Here is a 16164-nt window from a genome sequence, read left to right as displayed (position 1 = left end):
TTCACTAGTTGCCTGAGTTTCGTTGGTTGTTAAGTTATAGGAGGTAAGCTTATATCAGGGGGGACCTACTCACTTGAAAGTAGACTCGTTACTAGATCAGGTGGATTCCAGACAACTGATTACTAACTAACATGCTAAGCACGAGGCCCTATGACTATGAAACCACAACACCTTTATTGAAGAACATCATCTCACTACAAAACCCTCCACGGCCTTATTTCAAAACCAATAATTATGTAGTATGCAATAGTATCATTTGGGCGAGTATGTGGAGAAAAGAGTCAAATTAACTATGGGCGTGGAAAAGAACTGCAAGGAAGAATCATCTCTTCGATCCAAAATTCAATCTGTTGGCTCTACAAGAATGCCTCCGTCTCTTTACCACACCAATCCACAAATTTGGATGATATGCCCGATTCTCCAGTAATTGAACTCTCGATACCACTGGGAAGACTACCAAACCTTCCCCAGGGATATATATAAGCACCACTCTTCTCCGGTGTTACCTCAGGGGCAATGGCTGCCCAGAGCTCCGTATACGCTCCATAAACTGGAGGATACACAATGAATTTATCCTGCGATTGCATATCTGTCAGTATGTACATGAGAAACAATATAGAAGTTCCATTACTCACAGTTATCTTGCTGGCGAGACCAGTCCAATGCCGTTGTAGTTCCGTACGCAGATTACCTGGATTGAAAGCCGTGTGTACAACACCTGTTTGCGGAGTAGTCTTGGCACATTCTCGAGCCAGGAAGACGTTACCAACTTTAGTCTGGCTGTAGTTGGCTGTTACGCCAACATCCTTAAGACTGCCATCATCGTTGAGAAGTATTCCTGTTGGCGGGGAGTCGACATGAATGGCAATAGAAGCAGCCCATGCGACGCGCACGCTACCTGTTGGAGAGGAGGCCACGGTGTTTGTAAGGAGAGGAAGGAGTAGTTGGTAAAGCAGGTAGTGACCTAGGCAGTTGGTCGCTACTTGCAACTCGTGTCCTTGTGCACTTGTGCTCCCTTTAGGAGGATACATGACCTGAAAGTTCACAAACGTACGACATAAGCAAGTTGCATGTGTGTGTAAAGCATGTATAGAGGTGCAGGGAAAGAAGTACGTACGCCGGCATTGTTGACGAGAACGTCAAGACGTTGTTGCTGGGAAGTAAACTGCTTGACCGCAGGCTTAATCGAGGATAGATCAGCCAGGTCAACTTGCAGAAACTGAATGCTACCGCTACTTTTAGGAGACGCTTCTTTGATTAAGGATATAGCGTTTTGGGCTTTGGATTCCGAGCGGCCTGCCATCCAAACAGTTGCGTTGTGGGCATAAAGAATTTTACATAATTGAAAACCGACGCCTGCATAACCACCTGTTACAAGAAAGATCTGAATAAACAATTGCGCGCGTTAGAAGGGAATCCAAGATGTGTAAAAGAAAGATAAGACTATACATACTCGGCCTGTTTGATCGGGAGTATTCTTCTCCGTGAGCGACGCCGATGGAATAAAATAGAACTGGCTAAAAATATTGCCCATAATGTTAGTAGAATATCAGTTATTGAGAAAGTGTTTATCAGTTTCAAGGCGTTACGAGAAGCTTTTCATTAGAACTAGTTGATGGAGTTCGTCTTCATACTTCTACTCTTGCATCCGCCCGCGCGGCCCTGGCTAGTTCCCCTTCTTCAATAGTAGCCTGTAGCTTATATTACAGTAGTCTTTAGTTTATGTAGCAGCAGCAGGCATATTGTATTGCAATCGACATGGTTCAACGAAAACCCCTGACTTCCTTGGCACGCGCCATGCTCAAGCCTCGGACCCAGCTCGGGCTTCCACATCTCGCGTCCACAATAAATACCTGTGAACAGCTTTTTGGTTAGTTCTAGACAAAGAAATGAAGATTTTAAGGCTGAACAAGCAATGAGCTATTGATATATGTAGCTTCATAATAAACTACACCTTCCTATAATATACACAAACCACTCCCAATATCATTCTATGCCAACCGTTCGCCAACTATACGAGCAAACACAACGACAACATAAGGTTATCATATCAACAAATACTACGCAGAATTTCCGTTCCAACAATATCCCAGCTAATTCCCCTTTTTCTTGAAGTAGTATTGATAAAGAAGCGCTAAATCTGCATCTGTACATACAATATATCATCACATCATCAAATCTGGAAGAGTGTGTCGAATTCGTATAGTGCTTATGTTGGTAACGACTACCACCCTCGCCACCCTGATAAAATTAGCCACCATTCAACCCCACCTAACCCCCAATCCTCAATCCCCACATATACGACACGAAATGCACTGGCCCCCACAAGCGAACGCCGCATACATACATGCATAAATCCCACTCAATAGTTTCTCGTCCGTTTCCCTAATGCAATGCTTTCAAAAATGAAACAAGGATACATGGTGAGTTTTTTGAATCCCGCTCCAATTGCAGCGAAGTAACTTAACCTAATCAGGGCATGTCCGGTGCTATAGAAATTGAAGAGATACCTTGATACAAGCAAGCGCGCTATTTGACGATCGTATAAGCGAATCTCATCTTATCCACTTGCTTATAAGTTATGTGTGTTCGATCAAAAGCCTGGCAGCTTTGTGTCGGTAACGTAAAACAGTGGAAGGTGGTAGGGTCATCGACTAAGCCTTCGCATATACTGTGGATGTGCTGAAACGTAGCGTCTACATAAGGGAGGGAGGCTCTGCGAAGCTCTGGGAAGATCTTATGTAGTAAATAGGATGACAACTGAGCAGTCGTCTTCCTTCTGCAATACACAAAGAAAATCTATAAGTATTAGCTACAGGCAAGTCACGTGACCGGCACGTGTTTTTGCGCATAGTAACTGCGGCTCAACGACTAAATTTAATTTGCAAATGTCTGTTCTGCCATTTCAGTATAAACGATACGGGGAAGGGTGAAGTGAATGAAGGATTGATAAGTATTTTGATTTCGAACAATTTTTTCTATTTTCTATTCAAGGTCCCCATCTTTATATCCATCTCTTGCCGGACAGATTGTGTTGAATTATGCTCTCTTCGTCATCAATATAGGCAAAGCCGGCTGAATCCAACCATTATAGATTCGTTGGCCCTCCGCCCAGCTCTTGGTGCCTTCGCCCAATTCCAGATCAAAACGCCATATTAGATGCGCGAGTGTGAGTTTGATAATGTAAAGTGCAAATCTGTTCCGCGATACATCAAGGTTAATTGTGAAATTTCCGTATTCAGAAGGTGGCGTTTTTCATAACTTACTGTTGGCCGGGACAATTTCGTGGTCCGACGGAAAATGGCTGTACGACTTCCCTTTTGTCGTTGGTATAGGTTGCATCGCCCATCCATCTTTCTGGGATGAAACTCATAGGGTCGCGGAAATTGGATTCTGATGTGTTGGAGCAGTAGTGATTAATCGTAACAACAGTCTACAAGTGAGATTTTGTTAATAGGTGTCAATTATAATAAAAAATACCGCACTGAGGTATCAAGGTTTTCAAAAGATTCACTTACTCCTCGTGGAACATGTTGACCACAGATTATCGCCCCATTCTTGTCCGGGACCCAACGAGTAAACCCATTAGCAAGAGGAGCATGTATACGCAAAGTCTCTTGCACTACAGCTTCCAGATATGGCAGCTTAGACAGCACATCTTGCAGTTTGATGTCCTCGATGCTAGCAAAGCTGCTGCGAATCTCTTTTCGAAGCTTCTTGTAGATATCCGGGTGCGTCAGAATGTGATACACAGCCGCAGTCTCCGCCACTGATGAAGTCTCGCTACCAGCCAGAATAACGACTGTCGCTTGGGCCTCAATTACCTCATTTGAGAGCTGTTCCTTTTTAGCCTGCTTCAAGAAGTAGTGCATGAAATCATGACGATCCGTGTCCATTCCCATGCGTTTTCTGACACGTTTTAATGAAGCATCGTTATGGTTCACTTGCATTTTTCTCGTAGACTCTGGAATACAAAGAGCAAGCAAGCGACTCAGAGGCCAGAATTTATGGCACTGGTGGAGGAGCGTTGCAGCATAGAAATAGTCCATGACAAACTTCACCCAATCGTGATAAACACCATTTTCTACACAGCCCATGTCTTCACCGAAGCCAAAATCGCTATTAATATCGAACATAGAAAAGGTGAACCATTTGCGAACATCTACTGAACGACTATGGGCGCTTTGCTTCTCAAATTGTTCCATAAGCCGCCCGATGTGCTGTTGCATCATGGGTTCCTGTTCGAGAAGCGAGCGATGTGAGAAGGCACTATTCAATGAACGCCGGATTGGAATAGCTTCTTCGTCACTAGCAAGCGTAATAGTTTGCCTACCAAGCATCATTTCATTGTAGAAGTGCGGGTCTTTCGGGAAGTTTGCTACACCTCCACCGTTTGGCTTGTATCCATAGATGTTGCTCCAGGCTTGCGGCTTGATGTAGGAGAGAGTACCGGGGGCAATGCGTACAATGTCACCATATTTGTCGTGAGCGGCTTTGAGTCGATATTGACTGGTGCCAAGAAGTGAGAGAACGGCCAGTGGAATATCCGAAGCAATGAGGTAAAGCGGGCCAGAGTATGATGCCAATGGGTGAAAGTAAATGTTATAAATGAGTTTAACTACTACAAGGAGGGCAATCTAGGTAACAGTTTGATGTTAGAGTTGAACTATTTGCTTGCCTTGCGAGGCCAGCTTCAATGTGAAAATCAAATACCGAGGAGACAAAATACACAACTATCGCCGTGGGTGTAAGGTCAAGGCGTGACAAGAGTTGGCTGTACTCCATTTCTGAAAGTGAGATGTCATGAAACGTAGAAAAAGGCACAAGGAGAGGCAAAAAATGGATGTCTGGATGAAGAGGGGAAAGGGAAGAGAGGAATGAAGGAAGAGAGTCCAACGGATGAATTGACCACAACGAGATAGGAGGAAAGTTTCAAAGAAATTGATCAAGCGGCCTGGTTAAAGAGATCGCCACTCTCACCTATCCTTAGCTTTTTTCATCTTACTTGGAATTATTCTCCGCAATCCCAGCTAAGCTAATCCATGGACGGAGTTTCAAGGTGTGCTTACCTGCATGCGTTGTATATTTGATATGTGCATATGCAACGGCGGAGGAATGATTACTTTCCATATGATGATACCATTCATAATTCCCAAGACCGGATGTAACTCTATTTCTCAGATAAGATGTAGTTGCAAGTTAACCGAGTCTCTCGAATAATAAAGGTGGGGGATACCGAGGCATAGATTGAAGCTTCTGTCCAATCCCCCATTGTTGCATTTGAGCCCCCATTTTTTCTTAAAAAGAGAAATGCTCTTGATATAAAAGTTTCCAGGTTTGATCAGCGAGATCCATCAGCTTATTCCGCCATCTCAGATTTTTTGTGATAATCTAACCCTATTCGGGAAGCCTCATGCGAATTCTTCATGAATGTCGTTGCTGGGGGTATCCACGTGCTTGAACTAGCGGCCGCGAAGCGCTTAACCTCCACGGCCATGGCCGTCAATATAAAAGAACAAGGAGAAACAAGAGCCGTCATTTTAGTCGATCCTATTCGTGAGGTGAAGTCAGCGTAGTAGTACTACAGTGCCGGTCACGTCAGATTTCGCCGGAGCATTACCCGATCTGCCAGCCTTCCCCGAGTGTGAAGATGGTGATCCACTGTATCGGTCAATACTAGGCTGTTATCTGGGATTCATTAATGTCGATGCTTACTGGCAAGCATTTTCATGTTCACGACGAAAAGAGTTGATAATATGCAGGTAAGAATTGAATGCCTGGCGATGTAGAACCTGCAAGATGGCTCCTCAAGCCACCGAAGCAGATCAGGATGTCACACTCTAACGAAGCAATATCAAGTCCAATCGCAGGAGTGAGTGGATGGTTGGTTGTTTGAAGTTGGTTGGCTGCTTCTATTAGTAGGTAAGATGAACTAGCCGCCCAGGGTACGATAAGCGGCGCAATACTAGAAATACATGTCTATATATAGATTGACGTCCCCTTCGTACTACTGGTGATTTATGTAACACTGTGTGAAAAATGAAATTCCTACAAGCCCCCCCGCGAGCGGTCATTTTCGACCTTGGAGATGTCCTCTTCAAATGGTCGGCCAATACAACAACGACAATTTCACCTCGAAAACTAAAAGAATTACTCTCAACGCCTGTCTGGTACAGCTACGAACGTGGTGAAATCACCCGAGATGTCTGCTACGAGCTGAGTTCTCGTCAATTCTCCATCCCGGCGTCTGAGATTGCTGAAGCATTTGCCCAAGCACGTGAATCTCTGGAGCCCGATGAAGCCATCGTTGCATTTCTTCGTAAATTGAGGAAGGATCCTGGCGTTCGGGTGTATGCCATGTCAAATGTCGGCAAAGAGGACTTCGAGGAACTCGCAAAAAACTTAGATTGGCTCCTTTTTGATCAAGTGTTTACCTCAGCAGCGGCAGGAATGAGAAAGCCAGAGCTGGGGTTTTATCGCTATGTCCTGGGCCAGATCGGCTTGAGAGGCAATGACGTAGCTTTTATTGATGACAAGGAGGAAAATGTGCATGCATCACAAGAATTGGGCATTAGAGGATATGTGTTTGAAGAGTCGACACTACAAACTTTAACTGAGTTATTCGATAGTCCAGTCAGTAAAGGTTGGAGGTATCTATTTCAGAATGGGAACGAATGTGACTCAATCACTGTGAGCGGAATTACTTTCGCGGACAATTTCGCAAAGCTGCTGATCATGGATGCATTGCAAGATCAGTAAGTCACTATTTTCGAGCCATGGAAATAAGTGCGGTATAACTCGGTGACTAATACTTGCAATTAGAACTCTCGTAGATCTCAGTTGGGGTTCTAAAGAGACGTGGAATTTCTTTGCTGGTAAGAAAACTCTTATACGTCAAAGCACATCCAGCGGCTAACGAAGATGTATCTTTAGGAGAAACAGTACTTGTCCCAGGAGGTTTTTTCCCTGATGATCTTGACACTACGTCACTTGCTCTGACAGCTCTCCGGCCTTTATCGACCCAGACTGTCTCATCAATTCTGGACACCATGGCCGATTATGTCAACGATGACGGTACTTTCCAGGTAAGTCATCGGGCACTGATACAGTAGGGTAACAATAGCTGGAACTAATTTACTGAACAACGTAACAGACGTATTTCGACCGTGATAGAAAGCGAGTTGACCCTATTGTCAGCGCGAACGTCCTCGCTTGCTTTTACACTTATGATCGCGGCCACAAGTTCGAAAATACACTACAGCTCATACACTCAATGCTTCTGGATCGCTCCTACATACAAGGAACTCGTTACTATCCTTCTCCAGATTGCTGTCTAGGCTTTATTGGACGCTTGCTCCGCTCATCAAGTGATCCACATCTGCAGATGACCTTAGGACCACTCTTGAAGTCACGAGTGCGTGAGCGCCTTGGTCTAGAAGGTAACGCATTGGATCTGGCCATGCGTATCATTACATGCATCCAGATGGGAGTTGATTGTGAAGAAGATCGCTGCGCTTTGCTCAAGTTGCAGTGCGACGATGGAAGCTGGGAAGCCGGTTGGATGTATCAGTATGGAACGAATGGCATGAAGATTGGGAATTGTGGGGTAACGACGGCAATGGCTGTTGCGGCACTGTCGTGTTAAAATATAGCCAGTGTAGAAAGATACAATCAAGAGCCGCGAGTATATAGGACTATCTACAAATAGATACAAAATTTGGAGGGAGTTTATAGTTTTTAAAAGAGGAATATGAATCATAAAAAGCCCGATGTTGTTGACTTATGTGACAAGATGAATGTTTGGAAAGAATTTGGCGCAAAAACCTTTAGGCACCAGAACCCTTCTTGAGAACAATCTTCTGCTCAAAACCCGTGTGTACCATGGTGTAGCCACTTCGCGTCCCGTGGTCGTTTCGTTTGGTTAGGACGAAACGAGAGCTCATAATCGAGCAATAACTGCAATAATTTTGCCACAATCAGCTTGATCATAGCAGCTGCATACCATCGCCCAGGGCAGGTAGATCTACCATTGCCACAAGATATGTTGCCGAGATAATTACTGGTTTAATTCTTCTGTGGATTCGTAGAGCCCATAGCGTCCCCACTTGGGGGGAAAGAACCCGGGCTCGTGGAAATCCTCAAAATGTTCGTGAAAGAATAGGTCACATAATTTGTTGATGAGCCCACTTATTAATTGATCCGTCCAATCCGTCAAATTTATTGGATTTCTCTACGGATTCGGTAAACCAAAAAAGGACGTTTTAGATTTTGTGTATTCAAACTAACCCTTATTATTGTTATCGAAGATGTATGAAGATAGTAATATCATATTCTTAGCCACAGATCTTCATCGCATCATCAACCGTCGAAATAAAAGTCCTAGTGTTTATGGTCTCAGGATCTGTATCCTTCCCACTTCTCAACAAACAAATTCAACACGCCGCGCGTTGCTCTCCGACCGGCATTCTCTTTAAGAGGTAATACCAAGCCTCGGTGTGCTGCCAGAAAATGCGGTTCCGTTGTGGAAAAGAGGTGCAACTCAAGGTTGAAGAAAAGCTGAGACGGGAGGCAGAATGATCTTCGCGATCTCAAAATCGCCCCCACTAATTTGTAGTACACAGGTTCTTATTCCAAAGGATCTTAAAATGATTTTCCTGGCGTTATTTTTGTTGCCTAGCTATATAGCAGCAGTATTATAAGTAGTCTCATCTTTTATAACGTTGAACTTTGTCACGATGAGTTTAGCGGCCTCATCACGGCGCGTAAGACAGTTGCATTGCACTAGATTGCCAAATCCCTGATATCTTACTCCATCTTATCACAGCCCCCACTCCTCAACTCCTTACCTACCTACACAACATCATTTTCCATCCAGTAAAATTTCTTTCCACCACGCGTTCAAAATTTAACCAATCCTAAACTTGATGTATAAAACTCAATTGAAATGTATTCAGGTGCGTAGACAACTTAAAAATGAGAGCGCACACATTTGCATTATAACCATGTATCTGTGTTTGTGAAGATATTCCTTCGAGTACAGTAAGCATGGTTTTTTGATTGGACAGTGCGTATGAGGGGAACCATCGCGTACCTTATAGCCCGTCAATTACATTTTCGCCCCTGCAAGCGTGGGTATGGTCATTATATGAGCTTTATTATCCGGCAGGGGTTGCACGCGATTGCAACGCTGCTCTCGATTGCTACTCTCAACTGTAACCCCTCGTATCTTCTGACCCATGAGACGGTGTATACATCAACTCTTGTGGCGTGGGATTCCTGCTTGAGCATTTGAGATGAAATTAAAGTGTATAATTGGAGTAGGCAGCAGGGTTGAAAGTGTGATGAAGAAATACCTTATATGTTTCAATCATCTCTCTCGGTTCGTGTTATTGGACCTTCGGCGTTATTATCTACATCTGCTTCTTATATCGAATGGAGTTATATTGCAACACACTCTTACCATTTCGAAAGAGTCCTGATTTTACTCCTCTCGCAGTTTTATCTGTTTAGTTCCTGTTCAGAAAGTTCCTCCAGTTCCCACATAAATTCTCAAAATGCCCGAGAGCCAACAGCCAATCATATGGGGGTTGGGGATCTCTTTCTCCATCATAGCTATTGCGGCTGTCGTACTTCGATTTTGGGCTCGTCGGATTAAAGGCCAAAAATTAGGATCTGACGACTGGACCATTCTGGTAGCTCTGGTAAGATATCCTACTATCTCAATCATCGATATTATTTTCTAATCAACGGCGAGGTGGTAGATACTCGGGCTTGCTGTAACAATAGATATGCTTATTAGTAAGTTATGATATGAATCCTTCTGTTCATCAGCGCTCTGACAGGTTGCAACTCATCAGTGACCCAGCTCGGCGGTCTTGGTAGTCACTCAGAGTTCAATGCCGATGGAACCCCTCTCAATCCTAAGGCTGCTATAGTCCTCGCTAAGGTATGTAACACTTGCTATCTAGACAAATTGTATGTTATAAGATAACTAAATGTATTTGGACAGACAATATACGCGCTTGAGCTACTTACATGGCCGGCGGTGGGACTGACTAAAATCAGCGTTCTTCTGATGTACAAACGTATATTTAGCACTCCGAGATTCCAGATAGTGACCTGGATTATGATCGGAGTCAATGTTGCCTGGATCTTAACATTTACATTTGCGCTCATGTGTATGTATTCTCCTTGGCAATCGTTTTATATTATGCTCAGTTAACATAATAGTCTCGTGTTTGCCAATTGCGGGGCCATGGACGGGGACAAGTTATAAATGTGTCAATCAAGAGATCCTCTTTACTGTTGCTTTGGCGACAGACGTCGCCACAGACTGTAAGTCATACTGTGTCTCGACCGAACAAGAAACTCACCCGTGTGCTAGTTTTGGTACTATTCTTACCGGCATATGAAGTTAAGAAGCTACAGATGCCTCTTTCACGAAAGATCCTGATCATCGGCATCTTCTGTCTGGGTGGTTTGGTTAGCATCGTCGGCGTTGTTCGAATTCATTTTTTGACCACAATCTATGCCTTCCTATATTCCAGTCATACCCAGCCGGATATCACATGTATGTTGTTTCGTACAATGAAGCTAAACCGAGGCCAAATTATAGCAAGCTAACCTATTGATTAGGGCTCTATGCGCCAACCTACTACTGGACCATCATTGAGACCAATGTCGGTGTCTTAAGCGCATGTCTTCCCACACTTCGTCCAATCCTGGAGCTTATCACATATAGCCGCCAATTTTCACAACTTACCCATCTTTTCTCCTCATCGACTAGTAAGACAGGTGATATCCGTCTCGGTTCCGTTGAAGACTTAAATTCGAACAAGACGCCTAGTGAAAGGGTCAGCGCCGTGTAAACTATTATTTTGCTGTTTATAGGTCTTTTTTGTATATAGGTATTAGAGGTTACGTTTTATAATAATAAGAATAATTATTATTATAATAATAATAGTAGAAGATCTAGTCAGTTTAAGCTTAAGGGATAAATCGAATATATATATTCGAGTTGAATTGAAGTCAATTGATAAGAGGTAGGCTTATTTTAAATTAAATTACTTAGTTTTCTCTAGGTTTTCTTTAAAGAATATCCTAGGTTTATATAGTTCATAATGAAATTCTAGTATAATCTATATTTATAAATAAGATCGATTTAAATCGAATTCTATGAAATCATTTTATATAATAAAAAGAAAGTACAATCAATCGAATTTAATCAATTAATAATAATCTTTTATATGTTTTTATTTGGTTCTGTTTTATTATAAATCAATTTGATAAAAGATATTATTATATATATATTAGTCATTAAGATATATCTTAATTAATAAAATATTAATAAGTAATTTAGTAGACTTATTATGGATTTTCACAATAGGAATTGAATCCACATGTCTTATCTTGTAGATGTAATAACAAGTTATCTCTAGTAGATTAAAAATAATCAAGTTATGCTTTTTAAATATAATGGTTCTCAATATTTATAAGCTGCTTGTCGCTAATTAGATAATCAAGAGGCAAAATTGATATAATTTTTATTATTTCTAATTGTTATGTATAAAAAAGTATCATAAAAAGAATCTAATAATATTTTAGACGTTTTCTTTATTTATATGTAGAAAGTTTAGGTTTTGATAAACAAATATTTATGTCTATATGTTTATCTGAAATTCTTATATTTTGTTGATTTCTAAATATAATAAGAGATAAACTAATTGATTTTAGACTAGGGTATAGTTTATCATTTGATTATTCGATTAAAGGAGCTTAAATGTAGTTATTACCTTTGTGAAATATAGCTTACAAATTGACACTAGCATTAATACCACGGAAACGGACTACTTTCAATGATATATATCAAAATGGAATTTTCTTACCTCCCTACCTACTCTTCGAAGTGCGTATTGAACCTTGCTCTATGTTGTACTGCCTGATTCTTGCCAATCAGTTCAATCAGTCCAATCAGTACCTACTAACCACCTTCTACGCCAAACAGGGAACTCCAGATTCCTATGTGAATACTATCTTTCCTTCGATATCTTTCCAATAAGTCTTACCAGCCGAATTTGGTATCGATATACTACTCATGGCAACCGCTGAGAGTCAAATTGTTTTCCATTCATGAGCATGCCCTCCTGCTTTCATTTGTGAAGACACCAGCTTTTCCAAAGCACAACATCCTCTTCATATCAACATGTGCGATTCTTATTAGGCTTCCTTCTATATTTTTCCTAACTCTCCTTTTCCATGCAATCTCAATTAGTTGGTGGCGAGCGATATTCCAGATGTGTAGAACCTATTACGGAGCATGCAAAGTCAAGAGACATGGTTTACCAGATCTTTAGGATTCGTGTAATTATAGTACTAACATTGGTCTAGTAATCTACGTAATGTAATGGCGATAGGGGAGTACGTTGTTTCTGCGTATATTATCAGGATGGCATAGAATAATCCGATAGTTGAAGAGTTTTGCTCCCCTTTCTATTCTATTCTGCTCGTTATTGATCTCTAGAACGTGGCAATTTCAAGAGTCACTATGTAAAAAATGAATAATATTCCACCCGGTGCTTCCAAGTCTCCCATTAAAACCCTCTCATTCTACAACTGTTCTCCAGGTATTCTTTCCAACTCCATAATACCTGCTGTTATGAGACAAGCCGACCAAATGATTCGAAAAGATTTCAAACTGATGACAATAATAGTCGTCATGTGGCGGGTCTAGGATGTCTTTTTCTGAGGCTGAAACATATAGCCAAGCACTCGATTCAGTTGAGTTCAGGGCTCTTCGATATTTTAATCCTAGCTTCAATTTTATTTCTTTGTTCGGTCAATTTGATGTTGAATCATGATAAAGATTTTAGTCTCAAACTCCATAACATGATACGCCACTGTCTAGCCTTGAGATTCTTCACAACTGTCTTCCAAATTATGAAGCATCAGATCAAAAGAGAAACCTTATTTCCAAGTCTTGACATTTCAACACCTTCATCAAATTGTGCTCAGATTCCTTTGTACCAATGTTTAGAGATAGAACCAATAGGCTTGGAAGACTTCTGCATCATGAGTTACGACATTTGCAGTTGTTCTTTTCATGACATATATTGCTCAAGACTGGCTCTTCATCAGATATCTAGATCAGCAGTTTCAATAGCAACAACGACAATACCAGTGATAACACTCATAGATATAAAGGTCAATCAGAACGATAATCAGTAGATTGAGAATTAAACTCAAAAAACATCCCAATAGGATAACCAGGCGATCAAGAATCGAACTCCAAATACATCCTAATAGTAAGTTCAACCGAGGCAGATATACAACTCTTTCATATCCTTTCTCTTCTTCCATTTCAATATCAAGCTAAAAGGGTTTTCTGCTGTAAACCCTTATCGGCATGCTCTCTACATCTGGCCCTGTTCATCCCACTAACTTCGAATTAGCCCTCAATCCACGTGATTTTGTATTCTCGCCGCTATCATCTACTTTCTTCAATTGATTCATTCACCCTTTATGTCGTTATCCACAATTATGGAGGGAAACCCATGCCCCTGCTGTCATACCAACAACCCGACACTAGCAACGCATTGTGGAAGGTGTACGGGTGTCATACCAGGCCATGAAACCATCGAACGCATCACTATCAAGCATGAAGACACTCGGAAAATCGCGACCATAAATCATGAAGAGCGTGTACCGTTATGGACGGATGTATCAGAATTTAATCTGGACGAAAATGGGAATGAGCAGGATAAAACCCCCAGGTGTATGGCGGTCCAGATCGAGGTGTTTGGGATTAAATGCTCAGTTGTGATTAGTGAAGATCATTCGCGAGGTGTGAATGTCTCTGTTGTACCAGATGTTGTAGCTCTAAGTCTCAGGAAGAATATGAGGATTGCTGAGTGGAAACAATTGGAAGACATAAAAGATAAGGGGGGAGACGAGGGAGGAGACGAGGGAGAACATGTTGAGAATTGGTTGTCAAATTGATCTAACTGTAGTGCTTGTTGCTCTAAACGTTACATACGATGGATTTGAATATATCAAGCAATTTTTTTCTACCTGTGGCACCTAATGCTCTTAGCGTGCTCCCTGAATTAGATGAGAGAGTGCTAGATTTTTATTTCTTGGTAGTATAGAAGAATTCACAAGTAATATTGTTCATTTTAACGCCGGCTATTTATGAATTATCTTCAATCTGTGACCTTTTCTTTTTCATCCAAGCCTAATTTTTTCAAAGCCGCTAATGCCGCAATCTCTTCTTTAGCAGCTTCTTTCTTACGGCTCTCACGTTGACGAACGGTTGATGCAAATCCATCTCTTGATTCTTTCAGATAGCGACTGTAATTGGGACATTTGATATAAGAGTCTTGATCGAAGAACGGCTCTGGTTCAATTTGTCTGGGATAGTATTCCTTGAAGAAATTCTTGAAAGTCCTGGCAAATTGGATTTCTTCCTCTGGCAATGGCCCAATTTGAGTTTTCCATTCCTCTCTAAAACAAAAGCCCCATAAGGGCGGTAACATCACGCTATTCGCTACTAGCTCCCACCATTCTGGCAAATACCCCCCCGCTTCCCAATCGATGATACCGGTGAGATGCCCATCTTTTACCATTATGTTACTCGCATCCAAATCTCCATGTGTGAGCACGTATGGTCCTCCTTTGATAGGATATATTTCCTTGATGACGTCGTTCCACCGTTCAGTTTGTTCCTTTGACAACCGAAGTTTTGCCCGAGTCCACCACTTCTCAAAATCATCCGTCACGAACTGTACCCTCTCATTAGAACTTATCACCCTATCTCTTATGTTCGAACCGTCTGGAGCTCCTATCTTTGGTGATGTAAACTTGCGCACCTCTATAAGATGCTCGACGACTTCTTTGGCAATGACTCGTATCTCATCCTTGCTCATACTATTCCCAGCTACCCTTAGCGAATCGCCCGGAATCCTCTCGGCCATCGTGAAATGACTCTTGCTGTCTTTCCAATGGTGTATGTATTTTACTACAGGTACAGTAGAGTTTTCGGTCAAAAATTTGGAGATCGAAACATCAGCGCCCATGACGCTAGCTCGCCCATATTCCAAAATGGCTCTTTCTTTCAAGATATAATCATCGCCAATAAACCAAATGCCCCTGGCTCCATTGCACATGACCTTGATGTGACTAACGTACCAGTAATGTACCTGATGATATACGGTCCATCCACAGTTGTGGCATAACAAAAACTCTTGCTCCTTGGGCACGTGCGCGTTAAACTCTTCTTTCGTGTTCCCCTCGAATGGCTCGTAAACCGTCAATGGCCAAGCCATTGTATTTGAATTAATGTGAGCTTTGAATATTCAGATTTGATATTAGCGTCGAAATTGAACAGGAAGACTAAACAACCGGTGATACGAGGTAGTGAAGCAGATTCGGAACAATTTGCGGAGGGAATGAATTGATTTGAGATATTGGTCGGATTCTGATTTCTAAAAAGAACGCACATAAATAGGCAGTTAAGAACAAGAAATAAGACAACACTCAATGATAAAGAGGGGTTTCGCGAACATTTCGATCAAAAAATATACTAGGTTGAAATATCTTTGTTGATGACTTTGTTTATTAAACACAACAAAATCTATACTGAAAACAAGACATGTGTTATTGAATAAGTACTAAATAAAACTCAAAAAGGATTAAGACTAGAGATACAGTACAACCTGAGAATCTTTCATCATGATTTTCTTTATCATAGATATGGAAAATTCCGTACAACAAAAGAAATACGTTCTGCCACCCTACTCCAGGTTCAGGCTATACTGCACGTAGACGCGCTAGATAACGATGATCTCGATCAAGGACAAAGACATAGGAAGCAACTTCCATCAATGAAACTCAAACGTTGTATCAGTTGATCATTCAATTCCTGGACAGATGTGTCAATCAATTTTTTGAGATACTTGACACTCGAAGGAAGATCTAGTAGAGACCTATGGAATTGAGATTAGTCGACACTCTGACGATTTGTCGGTATATTCTAGAGATGAATGGATTGTGAGAGGCGAAAAACAAGAGTGACGATCAATGTTTGAAATTCGGAGTAGAGAGGATCTCGAGTGTGCTCAAAAAGGGTGAATGCATGATAACTCTAGTTAATGAGATATGAAAGTCAGC

The 16164-nt window shown here is 41.6% G+C and overlaps 6 protein-coding genes across 6 annotated transcripts; 3 read left to right on the top strand and 3 right to left on the bottom strand.

Annotated features, from left to right (window-relative positions):
* Positions 1-356: 356 nt before the first annotated feature.
* EAE97_010215 (uncharacterized protein) lies at positions 357-1534 on the bottom strand (the record flags this gene model as incomplete). Its single annotated transcript, XM_038880730.1, has 4 exons — positions 357-575; positions 636-1034; positions 1118-1384; positions 1454-1534. The coding sequence occupies 4 exons, from the start codon at positions 1532-1534 to the stop codon at positions 357-359; spliced, it is 966 nt and encodes a 321-aa protein (XP_038728440.1).
* Positions 1535-3039: 1505 nt separating this feature from the next.
* On the bottom strand, positions 3040-4785 carry EAE97_010214 (uncharacterized protein; the record flags this gene model as incomplete). Its single annotated transcript, XM_038880729.1, has 4 exons — positions 3040-3196; positions 3267-3433; positions 3519-4637; positions 4714-4785. 4 exons carry the CDS (start codon positions 4783-4785, stop codon positions 3040-3042), a joined length of 1515 nt encoding a protein of 504 aa, XP_038728439.1.
* A 1247-nt stretch (positions 4786-6032) lies between these two features.
* On the top strand, positions 6033-7764 carry EAE97_010213 (uncharacterized protein). Its single transcript, XM_038880728.1, has 4 exons — positions 6033-6755; positions 6823-6875; positions 6901-7085; positions 7154-7764. Exons 1-4 carry the CDS (start codon positions 6040-6042, stop codon positions 7643-7645), a joined length of 1446 nt encoding a protein of 481 aa, XP_038728438.1. The 5' UTR covers positions 6033-6039; the 3' UTR covers positions 7646-7764.
* Positions 7765-9245: 1481 nt separating this feature from the next.
* On the top strand, positions 9246-11013 carry EAE97_010212 (uncharacterized protein). Its single transcript, XM_038880727.1, has 7 exons — positions 9246-9701; positions 9762-9798; positions 9858-9946; positions 10010-10178; positions 10231-10335; positions 10385-10570; positions 10636-11013. The coding sequence occupies exons 1-7, from the start codon at positions 9555-9557 to the stop codon at positions 10866-10868; spliced, it is 966 nt and encodes a 321-aa protein (XP_038728437.1). The 5' UTR covers positions 9246-9554; the 3' UTR covers positions 10869-11013.
* A 2523-nt stretch (positions 11014-13536) lies between these two features.
* On the top strand, positions 13537-13995 carry EAE97_010211 (uncharacterized protein; the record flags this gene model as incomplete). Its single annotated transcript, XM_038880726.1, has 1 exon — positions 13537-13995. The coding sequence occupies one exon, from the start codon at positions 13537-13539 to the stop codon at positions 13993-13995; it is 459 nt and encodes a 152-aa protein (XP_038728436.1).
* A 203-nt stretch (positions 13996-14198) lies between these two features.
* EAE97_010210 (uncharacterized protein) lies at positions 14199-15320 on the bottom strand (the record flags this gene model as incomplete). Its single annotated transcript, XM_038880725.1, has 1 exon — positions 14199-15320. One exon carries the CDS (start codon positions 15318-15320, stop codon positions 14199-14201), a length of 1122 nt encoding a protein of 373 aa, XP_038728435.1.
* Between the last annotated feature and the right edge of the window lie 844 nt (positions 15321-16164).

The sequence above is a fragment of the Botrytis byssoidea genome, assembly GCF_014898295.1.
Source record: "Botrytis byssoidea strain MUCL 94 chromosome Unknown BBYS_026, whole genome shotgun sequence".
NCBI lineage: Eukaryota > Fungi > Ascomycota > Leotiomycetes > Helotiales > Sclerotiniaceae > Botrytis > Botrytis byssoidea.
Note: the sequence above shows the minus strand (reverse complement) of the source record. Positions and strands in the feature narration are given on the sequence as shown.

Coding starts and splice junctions, on each gene's coding strand:
- EAE97_010212 (XM_038880727.1), top strand. CDS start 9,555: ATGCCCGAGAGCCAACAGCCAATCATATGGGGGTTGGGGATCTCTTTC. Junction 10,179..10,230: donor ATTTACATTTGCGCTCATGT/GTATGTATTCTC, acceptor TTAACATAATAG/TCTCGTGTTTGCCAATTGCG. Junction 10,571..10,635: donor TACCCAGCCGGATATCACAT/GTATGTTGTTTC, acceptor CCTATTGATTAG/GGCTCTATGCGCCAACCTAC.
- EAE97_010213 (XM_038880728.1), top strand. CDS start 6,040: ATGAAATTCCTACAAGCCCCCCCGCGAGCGGTCATTTTCGACCTTGGA. Junction 6,876..6,900: donor GACGTGGAATTTCTTTGCTG/GTAAGAAAACTC, acceptor TATACGTCAAAG/CACATCCAGCGGCTAACGAA. Junction 7,086..7,153: donor ACGATGACGGTACTTTCCAG/GTAAGTCATCGG, acceptor ACAACGTAACAG/ACGTATTTCGACCGTGATAG.